This window comes from Eumetopias jubatus, unplaced genomic scaffold (assembly GCF_037043125.1).
Source record: "Eumetopias jubatus isolate StellerSeaLion01/CBP00866 unplaced genomic scaffold, mEumJub1_p1.0 scaffold_4, whole genome shotgun sequence".
Lineage (NCBI taxonomy): Eukaryota > Metazoa > Chordata > Mammalia > Carnivora > Otariidae > Eumetopias > Eumetopias jubatus.
Window position 1 is genome coordinate 65,988,475 of NW_028274810.1, and position 21,641 is coordinate 66,010,115.

The 21,641-nt window shown below is 38.2% G+C and overlaps 1 protein-coding gene across 2 annotated transcripts in view; it reads right to left on the reverse strand.

Moving 5' to 3' along the window:
* OSBPL9 (oxysterol binding protein like 9) overlaps positions 1 to 21,641 on the reverse strand; it is a 176,250-nt gene that overhangs the window by 129,015 nt on the left and 25,594 nt on the right. For both annotated transcript variants that reach the window (XM_028106812.2, XM_028106811.2), the window contains exon 2: positions 13,611 to 13,661. In XM_028106812.2, coding sequence (XP_027962613.2) covers positions 13,611 to 13,661 — 51 coding nt within the window. The remainder of the gene's footprint in view (positions 1 to 13,610; positions 13,662 to 21,641) is intronic.

Consider the following 21,641-nt stretch of genomic DNA (forward strand, 5'->3'; position numbering starts at 1 on the left):
CCGTATTGGGCTCTTTCCTCAGTGGGGAGCCTGCTTCTCCCTCTGCCTGCTGCTCCGCCTACTTGTGCTCTTTCTCTCTCTGTCAAATAAAAATAATTAAAATCTTAAAAAAAGAAAGAAAGAAAGAAAACAAAACAAAACAAAACTAAGGCTCAGGAGAGGTTAAAAAAAAAAAAAATGCCCAGGGTCCTGCAACCCAAAAGGCAGAATTGAATTCTTGCAATTCCTGATCCAAAGCCCTCTCTTAACAGGGCACTGTTACAATAAGCAATATGCACTAATTACTTCAACACATTTATTAAATACCTATTCTGGGCCAGGAACATTAATAGCCAGGGAATATAAATAGGAATAAAATATATCTCTGCCCTGGAAGAACACATCATCTAGAGGGAAAAAAGAGGAGTCAACAAAACAGAAGCAGGAAAGCTTGAGGTGTAGCCTGCTCACCAAAGATGCTGCTGCATGGAGGACCTACTTTAACATCATTCATTGATTCAGCAAGTATTTATTAAAATCTCTAGGCACTGTTCTAGATAACAGTAATAGAACAGCAAACAATTTGCTTTGCTTTTTTCGCTAATATTACTTTGAGATTTGTTCATGTTGAATAAGAAAATACATATATATTTTATACATAAACATATATATTTATACATACATATGTATATATTTTTCCATGCTGAGAATGTATGTGTATATATTCACACACACAATCCATTTTGAGACTATATATGTACATTTTACCTGCTACATAGTATTCCATTATATAAGTATACCACAATATATCAGTTCTCCCATGTAGAACATTTAGGTTACTTTTAATATTTCCTATTCCAATAATTCAGCAATAACTATCACTATATGTCTCCTGGTAACACTTCTATAAAAAAATGTCAAGCATATGCTCTGAAATGGAATATAGTTCCATTTTTATGTGGAGCTGGCATACCTTCAACTTTACTAAATACTCCAAAATGGCTCTCCTAAGTGCTTATACTGATTTATGTCCCAACACTGTATTGATTCAGTAGAGTTCCTATACCCCCAGTCACTAGCCAACACTAGGTATAATCAGACTTTATAAATCCTTGGCAATGTGACAAAAATACTATCTTGCTGGAGTTTTAATGTGCATTTTCTGGTATCACTGAGAATAAGAACCTGGTCATATTTATTGCCATTCTTATTTACTCTTACATGAATTGAGTGTACATATCCTTTGTACATTTTCTTTTGGGGCATTCTTTTGTATTTTGGGGCATTCTTTTTGTCCTTTGATTTGTATGTGTTCTTTGGGTTTCTTTTTGTCTTTTTTATTCATTTGTAGGATTTCTTTATATATTCTGGTTATTAATCCTTTGCCAGTTTTATGCATTGTAAATACCTTCTCTCCTGTCCATAGGCTATCTTTCTCTTTAATTGTGGTGTCTTCATCAAAAACTAATGATGTAATATATGATTAACATAACAATAAAAATTAAAAAAAATAATTGTGGTGTCTTTTGGTTGTTGGTGGTGTTCAAAGGTTTTAAAATTTGAATGTTGTCAATCTACGAGTCTCTTCTATTGTGGTTTGTGCTTTAAAACATCCTATTCTGGGGTGTCTGGGTGGCTCAGTCATTAAGCATCTGCCTTCGGCTCAGGTCATGATCCTGGTGTCCTGGGATTGAGCCCCGCGTCGAGCTCCCTGCTCGGCGGGAAGCCTGCTTCTCCCTCTCCCACTCCCCCTGCTTGTGTTCCCTCTCTTGCTAGGTCTCTGTCAAATAAATAAATAAAATCTTAAAAAAAAAATTTCTATTCTGGGGCGCCTGGGTGGCCCAGTTGGTTAAGCGTCTGCCTTCAGCTCAGGTCATGAACCTAGGGTCCTGGGATTGAGTCCTGCATCGGGGAGCCTGCTCTCCCTCTCCCGGCTGCTCGTGCTCTCTCTTGCTATCTCTGTCGCTATCTCTGTCTCTCTCAAATAAATGAAATCTTATATTTTTTGTTAAAGATTTTATTTATTTGAGAGAGAGCAAGAAAGAGAGAGAGAGAGCACCAGTCGGGTGGGGGGCAGAGGGAGAAGCAGGCTCTCTGCTGAGTGGGGAGCCTGATGTGGGGCTCAATCCTGGAACTCTGGGATCATGACCTGAGCTGAAGGCAGATGCTTAACTGACTGAGCCACCCAGGCACCGTAAATAAAATCTTTTTAAAAAATAAAACATCCTATTCTGTCTTGACATCATAAAGATATTTTTTTTTAAAGATTTTATTTATTTATTTGAGAGAAAGAATGAGAGAGAGAGAGCACATGAGAGGAGGGAGGGTCAGAGGGAGAAGCAGACTCCCTGCTGAGCAGAGAGCCCAATGCGGGGCTCAATCCCAGGACCCTGGGATCACAACCTGAGCTGAAGGCAGACACCCAACCAACTAAGCCACCCAGGCACCCCTTGACATCTACATTTAATAAAGGACTCTGGCCTAAAAATTTCCTTTGTTATTTTCTTGTTACTTTATTATTACCTTTTTCTAATTTTTTAAATTTAATGTTTAGCTCATTAATTTTCAATCTGTTTTATATTAATTTAAGATCATAAATCATAGACTGCCTTAGATGCAGTTTTAACATGTGGTCCCTTATTATTCAGGTTTAAATATTTCATAATTTCCATTATGATTTCTACATTCACCAATGAATTATTTAGAAGTATGTAAGGCAGCGAGTGGCTACTGTTTTGTTAAGGGATTTCTCATTTATTCCACTGTTGTTAAAGAATGTTATCTATGTGATACTGGGTTTTTATTATCCTCTTTTTCTGTAAAAATTTAAATTTTCTTCTTCTTAAAGTCTATTAGGTCTCATATTAATACTGTTTCCAAGCTTTCTTTTGGCTAACATTTCATCACCTTCTTATTTTTAATTTATAATTATAGTATACACATTCAGAAAATAAAACAAAATGATATCTATGTGCCAATCATAGAGATTAAGCAGAAGTTTACATCTTGCCCAAAGGAGGTCATTTTCAGTGTTAAATTCATAGAGAAGAGATGATGCTTAACAAAAAAGCTATCGAATTAACAAAAAAGGCAGAAATCAATAGAGTGATTTTTCATAATGAAATGACAAAACAATAGAAGTTCTTAGAGGATGCATATCTAAGGGGACAAAAGTGAAGACATTCTTTTTAAGATTTAATTTTTTTTTAAAGATTTTATTTATTTGACAGAGAGAGACACAGTGAGAGAGGGAACACAAGCAGGGGGAGTGGGAGAGGGAGAAACAGGCTTCCCACAGAGCAGGGAGCCCGATGTGGGGCTTGATCCCAGGACCCTAGATCATGACCTGAGCCTAAGGCAGACACTTAACGACTAAGCCACCCAGGTGCCCCTTTAAGGTTCAATTTTAAGTAATCTCTATATCCAGCATGGGGCTCAAACTCAAAACCCCTCTAACAACTGAGCCAGCCAGGTACCCCCAAAAGTGAAGACATTCTTGAACTTATACATTAACCTAAAAATAATACCTTTTTGCATCCATTCTAAGATGGCAATGATTGTAAGATGAATCCCAAAGCCTGAGATGTTAACATTTGAAAAAATAATGTACAGTCAATGAAATAAGGCACTATCAGAAAAAGTCTGCGCTAAAACTATTAATAATCCACGATGATACACTGCTGATCTCTCTTGTGATGGACTAAAAGAGAACAGATGACATATCCCTTGGGGAATCAGTCAACTCTGATGAACAGCACAACTGGTAAACAGAGTACTCATTTCACTGGGCTGGGTAAAAATTGTTACTTGAAGTCACATATAGATTAACAGTTTTCAAAAACTCACAATAAATTTAACGTAAAAACTTGGTTGAGTATAATTCACCTTACTTTGGTGATTCAATTCCTAAGGCCCTCTAGAATTCTTCTGAATCTGAGATTCATTTTATCAATTAATCACAACAGTAACTACCATTCATTAAGAACCTAAGTCCCAAACACTGTGTTGGAATACTTATATCAATTAATTTGATATTCATAATTCTATGAGTAAATAATATGAGGCCCATTCTAGAAAATAGGACTCAGAGCTAAACAGATGAGTTGCCTGAAGACACAAAGCTACTAAGTGGCAGAATCTGAATTTGAATTCCATTTCATATATGGCTTGTTCTTTGTCTATATTACACATTGTTACTTCTCCCTTTTGCAGATTTTTCCTAGAAATGTCAATATTTTGCTTTTAGCTAGTATGGGGGGGCAGAGGGGTGGAATGAGACCCCAAGTCTCAACCATTTTACTTTTTCATCAAGGCGAGGGCACCACCTAGCGGCGCATACACTTTACCACCAATATAGTCAAAGACCGTAAAAATATGGGAAGGAAATGGTTTTTCACTGTTCTGCTTTCCTCCACTGGTTTGACACTACCTTGTAACAAGGTGGAGTGTCTGCCATTAGCTCTTATAAATCAAAAATAAGAGAGAAGTCTGGTAACACTAAGGATTGAAGAAGAGTTTTGGAACGAGAAAGACACAAGTTCAATCCCACATTCAATATTTACTTTGTGACCTTGGTAAATTACTAAAAGTAGCTTCAGTCTGTCTCCTCCTAACACCATTTACCTGACAGGATTATCATGGAAATAATGTGAAAATCATCCAGCACAGTGCTTGATCCAAAGAGCTTCCTCAATAACTACTGGCTCCTTTCCCTATTTTCCTTTTATGTAACCTAAAACCACATATGTGTTCTGCTTTGTTTTTGTTTGTTTTTAAAATAAATATTTTTATTTTATTAATTAAAATATTTTATTTATTAAAATAAAATAATTTTATTTAATAAAATAAAATAAAATATTTTATTTATTAAAATAAAATAATATTTTATTTATTAAAATATTTAAAATATTTTAAAATGTTTTAAAATAAGATTTTATTTATTTGACAGAGAGAGACGCAGCAAGAGAGGGAACACAAGCAGGGGGAGGGAGAGTGGGAGAAGCAGGCTTCCCGCTGAGTAGGGAGGCTGATGCGGGGCTTGATCCCAGGACCCCGGGATCATGACCTGAGCCTAAGGTAGACACTTAATGACTAAGCCACCCAGGCGCCCCTGTTTTTGTTTGTTTTTAATTTTAAGTAGGCTCCACACCCAGTGTGGGGCTTGAACTCACAACCCTGAGATCAAGAGTTGCATGTTCTACCAACTGAGCCTGGCAGGTGCCCCTTACTTTTTCTAGAAATCATACCACACCACTGGCTCATACTGTGTTTAAGATAACTTCCATAGTTCTTTTGTATGTAAACTATAGTAAAGACAAATTAAACAACATATATTATTTTTATAAATATACAAAATCAACAATAAGCATTTTTTGAGTAACCTACTTACTATGTACCAGGCACTATGACAGTGGATGGGAACTCACTATCTGAGTAGGGGGGGAAAATATAACATGTAATACCATGCAGTAAGTGCTTTCATGGACATAAGTGGCAAATGTTATGAAACGATAGAGGAAGACCAAGTCTGTTAGAAGGATGTGGATCAGGAATGCTACACAGAAGAAGGAACATTTGAACAGTCTCTAGAAGATGAGCTCACCAGGTAAGGGCACAGAATTTCTGACATATGAAAAAAATATAAAATATATCAGGATATCAGAAGCAATGAGGAATGAAGAAACACAGTGAGGGAACACAAAGAAGTATAGTGTGGTTGGAATACAGTCTGGGATGGATGAAGAAGTGGGGAGAGATTTGTGGCACAAGTCAACGATAGCTCATTAAGCTCACTTGGAATCTAGATGACAAATGCATTATCTATCACCATCATCATCATCCATAGCAGTTATCATTTATTAGATAATGTACTATGTGCCAAACCCTGTACATACATAATTGCTAAGCCTCACAACAACCCTGCAAGTCACAGGTTATCTTCACAGAGGTTAAGAAATTTGCCCAATGGCACAGAATCAGTAAGGGGTAGAGCTGAGTGAGATTCAAGCCCAGGTCTCTGATTCTTTTCTACTATACTAGTGGTCCCAAACTTGACTGCACAACAAAATCACAAAACAAAATGTTTTAAAAAATAGGTTCTAGACCCTAATCTAAAACAATGTATCTAGAGAGTAGGACCTTGGAACCTAATTATAAACAAACTCTCCAACTGATAAATAAATAGGAAACCAAACGGCAGTCCAACTTTTTGAAAATACCACAAAGACTCTTAAAACAGACACACACAGACACACAACCATCACAAAATTCTGCAAGGGTATTATAATCCCCACTCTAAAGAGAAAACTCAAACTCAGGAAGCTTACAGATAACTTCCCTCTTCCAGTCAACAAGGGCAAAAATAAGATTCAAACACAGGTATGTCTGGGTCTTCTCTGTCATGCTGTGTGGTAAACAGAATTCTAAAAAAAAGACCCTAAACGACCCTTGCCCCTATATAATTTCTTCCCCTTTCAGTGTGGGTGGAAACCTATGAATATGATGAGATATCTCTGAAGTGATTATATTACAGAATGTGTTATCACTAGAGTGATTATGGCAAAAGGGAGATTATCTGGTGGGTGTAACCTAATCCCAGGAGGCCTTTTTTAAAAGCAGTGTTTTCTGCAGCAGGTAGCAGAATGGAAAGTTAGAGAAATTCAAAGCACTGGAAGGATTCAATGCATCTGCCCTGCTGCCTTGAAGGTGAGAGGCGTTACATGACAAAGAATATGTGCAGCTTAGAAACTGAGAGAAGAACCCAGCTGACAGCTAGCAAGAAAACAAGAACCTCAGTCCTACAGTCACAAGGAAATGAATTCTGCCAATAACTTAAATGACTTTGGAACAGATTCTCCCTTAGATTCTTCATCAGAGTCTCCGGATAAGAGCCAGCCAAGTCAATACCTTGATTTCAGCCTTGTGAGACCTTAAGCAGAGAATGCTTTTGAAATATCTGGCCTACAGAACTGTCCGATAATGAACAGGTAAAGGGTCCTGGGACCGAGCCCCGCATCAGATTCCTTGCTCAGTAGGGAGCCTGCTTCTCCCTCTCCTCCCCACTCAGGCTCGCTCTTTCTCTGTCACTATCTCTATCTCTCTCTGTGTCATATAAATAAATAAAATCTTAAAAAAGAAAAGAAAAGAAAGAAAAAAGTGTTTTAAATGTAACAATGAAACAGTGGCCCAAACCTAGATTGAATTCAACTGAAGAGCTGTTTCAATACAACTCTGCCAGAGTCTCACTACTTAGCTATCTCAAGCCAAGAAAGCAGTTAATACCAGACTGAGTGGTGACTAAGGTCAGTAACAAATGCTTAGAAAAGCAGTAAAACCAAGACAACAAAAGAGAAACCAATGGAAGGGAAAAAAAAACAGTAAACAAAAAAAGTTGAATTTTTAAAAATCTATATGCTATCACATATACATCATCTGCTCAAAATAAGCCTGTCTCATTTCCATCCTTCAAATTCACCAGACTAAAAGTCAAGGAGGCTCACCTGCTTATATTAAAGCATCAGCCTTACAGGCAGACATCTAATTTAACACACACATCTAAGAGCCTCCTGGAACACTCACCAAGGACAGAAACTGGTGGATGCCATTTTCACACTCTCCCTTTGCTATGCTCCAGAGCACTAATATCTCTTGGAAGGAAGCTTTTACAAGTGTCGGCTGCCCCAATTTGGGGGGCTACTGTCTAGAAGATGCCTCTTGATCTGGAGGCCAGGGGAGCTTGCATTCCTGGTCCCATGGGCCTGTAATGATCAGTGTCACCCAGAAAGAAGATTATATTCGTCTGGTGCCCTGATTTTTGCAATTGCTACCAGGGGACCCCTCTATATCACCTGGCTTTGGTGACCAGTGGGGCTTACTTACACTTGCGGGTCCCACAGTCTGTAACCAACAGAGAAAAAATTCTTTCTTTTTTTAATTAAAGATTTTATTTATTTTAGAGAGAGAGCCTAGAGCCCCAAATTTTCTGGCTACTGCCCAGAGGATGTCTTTACTCACCATGGTGGCCAGGGTGGGCTGCATTGCTGGGTCCCACAAGACTGTGGTAACAGAAGAGATGGTTCTTGGCAGGCTACGACTACACAAACAGCAGACTGATGCACATTCCCCAATCTTTCTGTGAAGAGGGCCCCTTAGCTTATCTGGTCAGCTTTGGCTTGAGGGGCAGGCTTCACATTTGGCACATATTTCATGACCTATGGAGCTGCTCCAAGGGAACACAGGCTGTGGACACCATCTTGGTCCTCTTCCTTGCTCCAGCTTCTGGTATCACCCAAAAAAGAACTCTTACACACATCTGCAGCCCCAATTTCTGCGTGACTGCCATCCAGGAGACACCTCCAGATGGCCTGGCTCTTATGGCCAGTGGGGCTGACATTTGCAGTCCCACAAGACTGCATATAATTGCATACATTTAAAAGCTGATGCCCCAGGGTCTGGCTTCCAGTTAGTTTGAATCTAGGTGATGAGATCCTCCCATTTGTGGCACTGACAGGTCTTGGCATATCCTCAACTACAGAAAAAAAAAACCCTGGATACAGAGACAACTAATTTACCTGATTAAGAGTTCAAATCAATGGTCATAAAGATGCTCACCAAACTGGGAAGAAGGATGGGTAAACATGGTGAGAACTTAAAGAAATAGAAAATATAAAAAAGTACCAAATAGAAGTCACAGAATTAAAGAATACAATAACTGAACTGAAAAATACACTAAAGGGGTTCAACAGCAGACTAGATGAAGCAGAAGAAAAGATTAGTCAACTCGAAGACAAGGCAGTGGAACTCACCCAATCAGAACAGCAAAAGGAAAAAAAAAAGAAGAAAGTGAAGACAGCTTAAGGGACTTATGAGACAACACCAATAAACTAACATTCACATCATGGGGCTCCCAGAAAAAGAGAGAAAGGGCCAGTAATCTTATTTGAAGAAATAATGGGTGAAAATTTCCCTTACCCAGGGAAGGAAACACACATCTATGTCCAGAAAGTACAGAGAATCCTAAGTAAGAGGAACCCAAAGAGATCCACACCAAAACACATTATAATTAAAATGTCAGAAGTTAGGGGAACCTGGGTGGCTCAGCCAGTTAATCATGTACCTTAAGCTCATGATCTCAGGGTCCTGGGATCAAGCCCCACATCCAGCTCCCTGGTCAGCAGAGAGCCTGCTTCTCCCTTTCCCTCTGCCCCTCCCCCTTGCTCGTGCATGCTCTCTCTCTAATAAATAAAATATTTTTAAAAGGGGGGGATAGGGGCTGTTTGCCAGGAGGAGAGACCACGTGATTAGAGAGTGGGAACTTTTAGTCCTCCCCACCTCCAACCACAGGTGAGGAAAGAGAGGTTGGAGGCTGAATCAGCTAATGGCCAAAGACTTAGTCAATCTTGACTATGCACTGAAGCTTCCATATAAAACCCGAAAGGACTGGGTTCAGAGAGGTTCCAGGTTAGTGAATACATGGAGATGGTGGGGGAAGGGGAGAGTGGCATGCCTACAGAGGGCATAGAAGTTCCATACCCTTTCCCCCAATCTTGTTTTATAGTTCTTCATCTGGCTGTTGATTCAAATCCTTTATCATATCCTTTAGTAAACTGGTAAACATGCTTCCCTGAGTTCTGTGAGTTGCTCTAGCAAATTAATCAAACTTAAAAGAGGAAGCTGATGGAACCTCCAATTTGTAGCTGGTCAGTCAGAACACAGGTAAGCCTGGGGCTTACAACTGGTATCTGAGGTAAGGGGTGGAGGGCAGGCTTGTAGAACTGAACCCTTAACCTGTGGTGATTTTTCAAACACATCAATCAATTAAATGGAATAGAGAGCCCAGAAATAAACCCACACATATATGGTCAGTTAATTTACAACAAAGGAGCCAAGGACATACAATGAGAAAAGAACAATCTCTTCAATAAATGGTGCTGGGAAAACTGGACAACCAAATGCAAAAGAATGAAAGTAGACCATTATCTTACACCATACCCAAAAATTAACTCAAAATGGATTAAAGACGGGGCTCCTGGATGGCTCAGTCGTTAAGCGTCTGCCTTTGGCTCAGGTCATGGTCCCAGGGTCCTGGGATCAAGGCCCGCATCAGGCTTCCTGCTCCGCGGGAAGCCTGCTTCTCCCTCTCCCTCTCCCTCTACTTGTGTTCCCTCTCTTGCTGTGTCTCTTTCTGTCAAATAAATAATAAAATCTTTTAAAAAAATGGATTAAAGACTTGAACACAAGACCTGAAACCATAAAACTCAGAGAAAACATAAGCGGTAAGTTCCTTTACCTTATTCTGACTCCAAAAGCAAAGGCAACAAAAGCAAAAATAAACAAGTGGGATAACATCAAACTAAAATCTTCTGCATAGCAAAGGAAATCATCAAAAAAATGAGAAGGCAACTTATTGAACAGAGGAAAATATCTACAAATCACATATCCAATAAGGTTAATATCCAAAATACATAAAGAACCCACACACTCAATAGCAAAAAAACCCAAACAACCCAATTTAAAAATGGGCAGAGGATCAGCTAGACATTTTTCAAACAGAGCCATACAGATAGATGGCCAATAGGCACAAGAGAAGATGTTCAACATCACTAATTATCAGGGAAATGCAAATCAAAACCATGAGATAGCACCTCACACCTCAAAAAGACAAGAAATAACAACTGTTGGAGACAATGTGGAGAAAAGGAAATCTTGTACACTGTTGGTGAGAATAAATGTAAATCGGTGCAGCCACTATGGAAAACAGTATGGAGGTTCCTCAAAAAATTAAATAGAACTACCATATATATGATCCAGGTATTCTACTTCTGGATATTTATTCAAAGAAAAACAAATGAACAAACAAAACTCATGGATACAGAGAACAGACTGGTCATCAGAGTGGAAGGGGGATGGAAGGTACAAAACGGGTGAAGGAAGTCAACTGTATGGTAATGAACGGTAACTAGAATTACTGTGGTCACCTTGTAGTATATACAAATACCAAATTATGGGCGCCTAGGTGGCTCAGTCGTTAAGTGTCTGCCTTTGGCTCAGGTCATGGTCCCAGGGTCCTGGGATCGAGCCCTGTATCGGGCTCCCAGCTCTGTGGGAAGCCTGCTTCTCCCTCTCCCACTCCCCCTGCTTGTGTTCCTGCTCTTGCTGTCTCTCTCTGTCAAATAAATAAAATCTTTAAAAAAAAAAAAAACAAAAAAACCCAAATACAAATTATATTATACACCTGAAACTAATATGATATATACCAATTTTACCTTAATAAGAAAAAAGAAAGAATATTAAGGTAAACTTCATAATCGTTTTTATGAATCAACTAAAAAAAAAAAAAAAGGCCAAGAAATAACAAGTGTTAGTGAGGATGTGGAAAAAAGGCAACTCTCATGCAGTGTTGATAGAAATGTGAATTGGTGTGGCTGCTACAGAAACAGTGTGGAGGTCCCTCCAAAACAAAATACCATATGACCCAGCAATTATACTTGTACGTATTTACCTGAAGATAATGAAAACACTAATTCAAGAAGATATATGCACCCCCATGTTCACTGCAGCATTTTTTATAATAGCAAAGATATGGAAACTACTTAAGTGTCCAGTGATGGATGAATGGATAAATTGTGTTATACATATTTCTTTATATATCTGTGTGTGTATACACACACACACCAGATTATTATTCAGCCATAAAAATAAATGAAATTGGGTCATTTGTGACAAGATGAATAGACCGTGAGGCAACTGCGCTAAGTGAAATAAGTGAGAGAAAGACAAATACTGTCTAATCTCTAAAACAACAACAACAACAACAACAAAAAACCCACTCTGTATCAGAGAACAGATTGGCAGTTGCCAGAAGCTGGGGATAGGGTAGGAGAAATGTTCACTGTTTTGTGTTTGTTTTTTTTTTCGTTTCAATAAATTGGAAAAAAAAAAAAGAATTTGGTTTCTTTCTCAGTTATTTCCCATTTCTGCCAATTAGTTACTGTTAATAAAGGCAATAATATGTTTACCGAATATATTCACATCTTCAAAAGTAAACACGCAGAAAAAAGATGGCGGAAAGAAAATAACAGGAGCCAGAAGACAAGACTACTAGAAGCTGATCAACCTAATTATGATAAAGGTAGACTCATCTTTAGATATAATGGAGTATGTCCAGAAAGTACAGAGAATCCTAAGTAAGAGGAACCCAAAGAGATCCACACCAAAACACATTATAATTAAAATGTCAGAAGTTAGGGGAACCTGGGTGGCTCAGCCAGTTAATCATGTACCTTAAGCTCATGATCTCAGGGTCCTGGGATCAAGCCCCACATCCAGCTCCCTGGTCAGCAGAGAGCCTGCTTCTCCCTTTCCCTCTGCCCCTCCCCCCTGCTCGTGCATGCTCTCTCTCTCTCTCTCTAATAAATAAAATATTTTTAAAAGGGGGGGACAGGGGCTGTTTGCCAGGAGGAGAGACCACGTGATAGATATAATGGAAATTGTACCCCGAACCATGTACTTTTTCTTTCCTTCAGCAATTTGGACAATGATGGAAACTGAACGAGCAATTAAAGGCAGTGTGAAGCTATAAGCCTGCACTGTCCAGTGAGCTACTATTAGCCTTACGTGGTTACTGGGCACCTGATGTACAGCCAGTCTGAACTGAGATATGCCGTAAGTATAAAAGACACACTGGATTTTGAAGACTTAATATAAAAAAAATAATGTAGGGCGCCTGGGTGGCTCAGTCGGTTAAGCGTCTGCCTTCAGCTGAGGTCATGATCCCAGCGTCCTGGGATCGAGTCCCACATTGGCTCCCTGCTCAGCAAGGAGCCTGCTTCTCCCTCTCCCACTCCCCCTGCTTGTGCTCTCTCTCTCAAATAAATAAATAAATATCTCATTAATAATTGTTCATTGATTACATGTTGAAATAATAATATTCTGGATACACTGGCCTAAACAAAATATATTAAAATTAACTTCACCTGTTTTTTTCCTTTTTATTTTTAAATATTTTATTTATTTGTTTGAGAGAGCGTGAAACACAGCATGAGAGGGGAAAGGGTCAGAGGGAGAAGCAGACTCCCTGCTGAGCAGGGATGCCAAAGCGGGACTTGATCCCGGGGCGCTGGGATCCTGATCTGAGCCGAAGGCAGTCGCTTAACCACTTGAGCCACCCAGATGCCCCTCTTCTTTTCCTTTTTAAATGTGGCTACAACAAAATTTTAAATTATATATGTGGCTCACGTTATATTTCTATTGGACATCACTGCTACATAGACCCTTATTAAATAGTGTTGAATAGGAAAAACAAAGCAACTATAAAGTAGGGATTTTTCAGAGTTATTTCTACTGTTTCCTCTATTACCAACACTATAACTCATTTAATTTCTAGCCCTGGTCCCTGACTGTAAAATAGAGGTGAAAGGAAAAAATCAGTAGCTGCATTAAGTCATGGATACATTAAAACATTGACTAAAAGAACGGAGTTCTAGTCCTGGTTCCAGCACTGGCTAGCAGTTACAATGGAAAAATCGTTTTTTTCTGAGCCTCGGTTGCCCGTCCCAACAATTAATTGAGAAAACTAAATTTAGACCTCCATGATTCCATCAAAATTGGTTTTCATAAAAATGAATACTCACCCTGAGTCTAACACATCCTCTGCGAGAGCCTCTCATCATTTTGTCCTTGGACTAAAAGAAAACAAAAACATTCAATGAATAAAAAATTAACAGACTATTTTTGGAATCATCTGGGGATAAAGAGAGAAAAATTACAGTAGTAATATTCCTCATTCTTCATCCATATCCCCCATCCCCCTCCAACCCCCCAAAATCACTTAAAGCTAGAAATTAGCATATGTTTTAAACTGGTGGTGTGGATGTTGGTGCATTGTTGGTGGAAATGTAAATTAGTGCAGCCACTATGGAAAACAGGAGGTTCCTCAAAAAATTAAAAATATAAATACCATACAATCCAGTAATTCCACTTCTAGGTTATTTTCCCAAAGAAAATGAAAACACTAATTAGAAAAGATACATGCATCCCTGTGTTTATTGCATTACGTACAATAGCCAAGAAATGGAACCAAGCTAAGTGTACATCAATAGATGAATGGGTAAAGAAGATACAGTGTGTGTGTATACACACACATATACACAATGGAATACTACTCAGCCATAACAAAGAATGAAATCTCGCCATTTGTGACAACATGGATGGACCTAGGGGGTATCACGCTAAGTGAAATAAGTCAGACAGGGAAAAACAAAATACCCTATCATTTCATTTATATGTGGAATCTAAAAAATAAAACAAACAGAAACAGACTCATAAATACAGAGAACTAGTAGTTGCCAGAGGGGAGGAGGTTGGGGGGATGGAAAAAATAGGTGAAGGGGATTAAGAAATATAAACTTCCAGTTATAAAATAAATAAGTCATGGCGATGAAAAGTACAGCATAGAGAACATACTGAATAATACTGTAATAACTTTGTATGGTAACAGATGGTAACTATACTTATTGTGATGAGCACTGAGGTGTGTATATAAATGTTGAATCACTATGTTGTACACCTGAAACTAATATAATATTGAATATCAACTATAAAAAAATAAAATAAAATGAAAACCTTTTATAGTCTATACAAATAAACCTAATCATAGAATTGTGTGCCTTTAATAATAGTATATATTATACTAATTTTAATTCCTTCTCATGCCCCTTAACTCTAGCTCAGTGTTTCTTTTTTTTTTTTTTTTAAAGATTTATTTATTTCAGAGAAAGCAAGAGCAGAAGTGGGGGGGGAGCAGAGGGAGAGGGAGAAGCAGACCCCCCGCTGAGCAGGGAGCCCCACACAGAACTCAATCCCAGGACCCTGGGATCAAGACCCGGGCCAAAGGCAGATGCTTAATGACTGAGCCACCCAGGCGCCCAAGTTCAGTGTTTCTCATATTTTAGAGAGTTTGAGAGTTACCTAGAGGGCTAAGAATCACCCAGAAGTTAAGATTCACTCCCAGATGATTATGACTCAGGCAGATGGAGGACCACATTTTGAGAAACACTGCTTTATCTCTTTTCAATTCCCCAAATGCATCACATTTTTTTGCCTCTGAGATTTCTCATCCAATGTTCCTCAGCTTGGAATGTCCTTGACCCTGATTTTCTGCCTTGCTATCACTCATCAACATCTTACCTTACCTGTGAGATGGATTTCCATTCTTCTCCCAGGTCTCCCGTATGTTCCTGTCACGGCATGTACCACCTTGTGCTATAATGACTAGTTTACTTGTCTAACTCACCCACAACACTGCACATTCCCTAGGGAGTAGGAATTCTATCTGACTTATGCTTCAGTACAGTGTCTGGCACACATTAGATGCTCAAAAAATATTTACTAATAAAATGCTGCTTACCCTGTAAGTCTCCCTTACTGGAAGGGGCTGAGCAAAGGCTATGTTCTGCATAATAAGCCTTATGTTGATATTCAGTAAATATTCCTAAAATTAAATTTAGTCTTGTGTAATAAAGTGAATCCTCAAATATAATCAAAGTTTTAAAAATATTTAATACCTCAACAACTGATATTTTTCTGTACTCCCTTATGCAAGAAAGAAGTAAAATAAGCCAACATCATGAAATTATGTTTTAAAGAAAACTGTCCCACTTTAAGCCACGAATGCCCTACATCCACTGTACTGAGCCACAGGCAAACTTCCAATTATGACTATACAGGATTTAAAGCACAGCATTTTCTATAATTAACAATACTATATTGTATACTTGAAAGTTACTAACAGAGACCTTAAAAAGTCCTCACCATAAAAAAAAAAAAGGTTAACTATGGGAGGTAATGGATTATGTTAACTAAACTTACTGTGGTTATCATTTTGCAATATATACGCATATCAAATCATCACACTGTATACCTTAAACTTATACAATGTTATAATCAATTATATCTCAATAAAACTGGAAAAAAATAAATATTTCTTAGGGATATTTGTATGTCTGTATATAAAGATCTGCCTTATCCCTTTCATTGCCTGCAGTACTTTCTATGAATATATCTTACACCATTTTTTCATTGATTCTAAACTTATAAATGTAACAATATTACAATGATAAATCAAAGTTGATTCTTAAAAAAAGTACCAAGCCATAGGAATTCATGTTCAAAAATGATTACTATTAAGGGACAGAAGACAGTCTTCTTTATTCCACTTAATATACAAGGAAGCATACATTTTGTTAAAAAATTCTCACTACCAAGCACAGTCATAAGAGTTCTTTACTAACAATACAGTTAGCAAAAACACAGTTAACAAAAACATTCTCTAAGCATTTAATAGCCCTTTACCATACCCTAGACTTATCTTCAAAAGTGTCAAGGCATACATGAAAATACTAATTAGATTTGAAAATACCCAATGAGAGAATACAAATCAAGGTAAGAACCAACATATTCATCCTTAATTCCTCTTCCACTTTTAAAAAAATATGGTTATAGTGAACAGGAAAAGAGTAAGACAGGCCCCAGTGATTGTACCTAGGGTTATGAATTAGAAAACACTGAAAGAATGTGAAAATAATTAAAACAAATATAACTACAAAACAATCAAACAAGTCCAGAATGCGGAATACCCTACAAAATTGGCCTAGATTCTTTAAAAGGTCCAGAAAAAAAAAAAGACTAGCATATAAACAACTGTAATACAATGAAAAATTACATGAATATAGGCACAAAGCACCCTGAGCTACAGAAGACCCCCTGCTGTGGAAAAAGATCAGGGAATACAATACTGAAGTGACCAGGTTTCAAGTTTCAATCTGGGACTTAAAAAAAAAAAAAGGTTCTAATAAGAAAAGAGGGGAGGTAGGAAGAAGAGGGCAATCCAATCCAAAGGAACACCACCAGCCAAGACACAGATACAGAAAACTCTACATACAAACTATTCATAGAAGGAGAGTAGATTTATAGACCCAAGCACAGAGTGCAAAGAACATGGAGAGAGATGAGGCTGAAAAGGAGATATGGGATCCAGATCCTGAAGAGTCTGAAAAAATATTGAGTAATTAAGGAAATCAAACTTTATTCAATAGTTAATGGAGAGCTACTGAGGATTTTTTTTTAGGAGGGTAATAACATTCTCAAAGGTGTGTTTTAGAAAAAGTAACACTGTTATGAGGACTTGGGCAAAAGAACGATGGTGACATTAATAGCAATAGCAGCAGCGAACAGTAGATTCATACTTACTGATGCTCTCTGTGTGACAAGCACTTTAGATACAGTAAACCTCGCAAGACGTGACATGGTAAGAATTATTCACATATTATAAATGAAAGTGATACCAGGGAGATCAAGTAAGTATTCAACATTACACATGTAAAATGTAGCAGAGTTTGACACAGCAGGCACAATTTGGAATGGGTGCCCTGCAAATCATTCCTCCAGACCACAGGCTGCTCTGTTAGCCTGGAATCCTCTTCCACAATGGCACAGGGTCCTCTCATTCTGGCTCCACTCAGCTCTAATATGCAGCTTAAGGGAAGCTGGTGTGATTAAGTCCCTCAAGCACAGTGAGTGCTGAAGGGGTGGTGTCCACTACCCCACAAGGCAGAATAGAGTCCTTTCCCAGGAAATTTTTCTACTGGAGCTGAAGAAAGAGCTCTTCCCATCTGTTCTTGAAGCTATGAGGTGTAGGTGCCATGAGACATGTGCCTTCTACATGAAGAAAGCAATACATAAAGCCTACACAGTGAGATGAGAGATGAGAGGTGGAAAGTCCTAGCTGCCAGTGTCCAGCTACACCCTGGAGAGCAATCAGCAGGGCGTTGACAGCCTAAGCAAATGCCACTCAGTGAATATCAGGGTTTTTTTTTTTTTTAATGAATACAAGTAGCTTCTGCTAATGAGAAAAAGGCAGGGCCAGCAACCCCACTCCAGTAATCTTCCTCCCGGGTGTTATTTTACCAATGTTCCGAGACCTTAAAACAAATTTTTAGCAGGCTGAAGAGTCACGCAACCTATAACTTAGATGCGGGGCACCTGAGTGGCTTAGTCGTTAAGCGTCTACCTTTGGCTCAGGTCATGATCTCAGGGTCCTGGGATTGATCCCTCCATCAGACTCCCTGCTCAGTGGGGAGTCTGCTTCTTCCTCTCCCTCTCCCTCTCCTCCCCACTCATGCACACGCTCACTCTCAAATAAATAAAATCTTAAAAAAAAAAAACCAATAACCTATAACTTAGATGAGATCCCTCTTTCTGCCTCCAGGTACAAGGCCAAGCACCTCAAGAAAGGATCATTCTGAAATGGATGTTAAAATCTTTTAGGCTGGATGAGGATCCCCCATGAAGTGGGGAGATACACAGCTGATATGTTCTACTCCCTAAAGGACTCCAGGACTAGTGAAGATATTTGGGTTTTGTGGTTGCATCTGCTGATTTCTCATATTTATTAACACAAGGGCCATGCAATCAAAAATTATTTTTAAGGGGCACCTGAGTGGCACAGTCAATTAAGTGTCCAACTCTTGATTTTGGCTCAGGTCATCTCAGGGTGGGGAGATAGAACCCACATCCAGTTCCTTACTCAGCGCTGAGTCCGCTTGAGATTCTCTCTCCTTCTCCCTCTGCCCCTCCCATCCTTGTGCGTGTTCTCTCAAAATAAATAGAAAAATCTTTAAAAAAATTATTTTTAATAATCCTAGGCTAATCAGCTAACCCCAAGGTATTGATTCAGATTAAATTCATATTAAAGTTTCAAAGTAAATTACCACAAATACAATATAATACTGCCTGTAATAGATTACATTCCCCCAATATCCATTCTCCTCTCTCCTTCTTTAAGTAATAAAATCATCCACCCCAAGTTTTAACTGAACACATGGCTCTCCTGTTGGATATTACATTCCCAGCCTCCCTTTCAGCTAGGTATAGGCTATTTATCTATATAATGGCCAGTGGACTACGAATGGAAACAATATATGCAACATATTGTGCCTTTAAAAGGAAACTACTGGGGTGCCTGGGTGGCTCAGCCGTTAGGCGTCTGCCTTCGGCTTAGGTCATGATCCCAGGGTGCTGGGATTGAGCCCCGCATGGGGCTCCCTGCTTGGCAGGAAGTCTACTTCTCCCTCTCCCCCTGCTTGTGTTCCCTCTCTTGCTGTGTCTCTCTCTGTCAAATAAATAAATATTTAAAAAAATAGAATAGAATAGAAAAAATAAAATTAAATTAAAATAATAAAATAAAATAAAATAGGAAACTATCTGCAGGGCATCTGGCTGGCTCAGCCAAAAGAGCATGTGACTCTTGATCTTGGGGTTATGAGTTCAAGCCCCATGTTGGGTATAGAGAGTACTAAAAATAAATAAATAAAACTAAAGTCAAAAGGAAACTCTTTGAAAACATTCTTTCCAAGTGCACATGGAACATTCTCCAGGATAGACCAGGTTAGGCCATAAAACAAGCCTCAATAAATTTGAAAGGATGGGAACAATACAAAGTATGTTCTTTATTTTTTTACTTTTTTTTTTTAAAGATTTTATTTATTTATTTGACAGAGAGAGACACACAGTGAGAGAGAGAGAACACAAGCAGTGGGGGAGCAGGAGAGGGAGAAGCAGGCTTCCCGCTGAGCAGGGTGCCCGATGCAGGGCTCAATCCCAGGACCCTGGGATCATGACCTGAGCTGAAGGCAGATGCTTAACAACTGAGCCACCCAGGCGCCCCCAAAGTATGTTCTTTAATCATGATGTGTTAAAATCAGCTCTATAACAAAAGGAAATTTGGGAAATTCAAAATATGTGGAAATTAAATGACATACTCCTAAATAACCAATGGGTCAAAGAAAAAAAATCAGAAAGGAAATTAGAAAATATGTGCAATGTGAAAATGAAAACAACACACCAAAACTTTCAGGAGATAGTGAAAGCAATTCTTAGAAATTTATAACTGTAAAAGCCTACATTAAAAAAAAGATCTGAAATCAATAACCTAACTTTGTACCTTAAGCAACTACACAATGTAGGGCAACTAAACCTAAAGCAAGCATAAGAAAGGAATAAAGATTATAAGATAATAAGCAAAAATAAATGAAATTAGAAAATAGAAAAATCAATGAAAGCAAACCTTGGTTCCTTGAAAAAGATCAACAAAATGGACAAAACTTTAGTTTTACTAACCAAGGAAAAAACAGGACTCAAATTACTAAAATCAGGAATAAAAGAAGAGACATTACTAACAACCTTACAGAAACAAAAAGGATTCTAAGGTAACATGATGACCAACAAATTAAATAATCTAGATGAAATAGACAAATTCAGAACAAACTGTCACAACTAAAGACTAAAACATCTGAATAGGCCTATAACAAGTAAAGAGACTGAATTAGTGATCAAAAAACGTCTCACAAAGAAAAGCCTAGGCCCAGATGGCTTCACTGATAAATTCTATCAAATGCTTAAAGAATTAACAACAGCCTTTCCTACTCATCCAAAATTTTAAAAGAAGGAACACTCCCCAACTTTTTCTATGAAGCAAGTATGATTCTGGAACCAAAACCAGACAAAAATATCACAAGAAAACACCAACATCTACTGTAAATAAAGATGAAAAAAATCCTCGACAAAATACTAGCAAACCAAATCCAGCAACATGTAAAAAAGGATTATACAGCTTAACTATTTATGGTCTAAATTTGTGTGTCCCCCCTCCCCTGCCTTCAAATTCATATACTGAAATCCTAACCCTCAAGACGATGGTATCAGGAGATAAAGCCTTTAGAAAAGACCTCATGAATGGGATTAGTGCCCTTATTTAAAAAAAAAAAAAAAGAAAAAAGCCTAAGAGAGCTCCCTTGCCCCTTCCACCATATGAGGTTACAGTGAAAAAGATGGTCATCTAAGAAGGTCCTCACCAGACTCTGAATCTACCAGTGCCTTGATCTTGGACTTTCCTAGCCTCTAAAACTGTGAGAAATAATTTCTGTTGTTTATAATCTACCCAGTCCATGGTATTTTTGTTATAGCAACCCAAACATACTGAGACAATGACCAAGTGGGATTTATTCCAAGAATGCAAGGTTGGGTCAACATATGAAAATCAATCAATATAATATACCATTTTAACAAAATAAGGAACAAAAATCACATGATCATCTCAAAAACAGGAAAAGCACTTGACAAAATCCAACATTCTTTCATGATAAAATCACTCAAGGACTAGAAGGTAACTATTCTATTTCATAGAAAGACATCTATGAAAACCCACAGCTAATATCATACTTAATGGTAACAGACTAAAAGCTTTACACCTAACAGCAGGAACAAGGCAAGGATGTCCTCTCTCACCACTTCTATTCAACATTATACTGGAGGTTCTAACTGGGAAAATTAGATAAGAAAAAGAAAAGACATCCAGATTGGAAAGGAAGAAATAAAATTATTTGAAGATGACAGAACCTATATATAAAAAATCTTAAGGAATCCACCAAAACCCTATTAGAGGTAATAAATGAGTTCAAGTTTTCAGACCACAAGACCAATATATAAAAAATCAATTGTGTTTCCTTTCTTTTTTCTTTTTTAAGATTTATTTATTTATTTGAGAAAGAGAGAAATAGAGAGACAGAGAGAGAGAGCAAGGGTGGGAGGGGCAGAGGGAGAAGAAT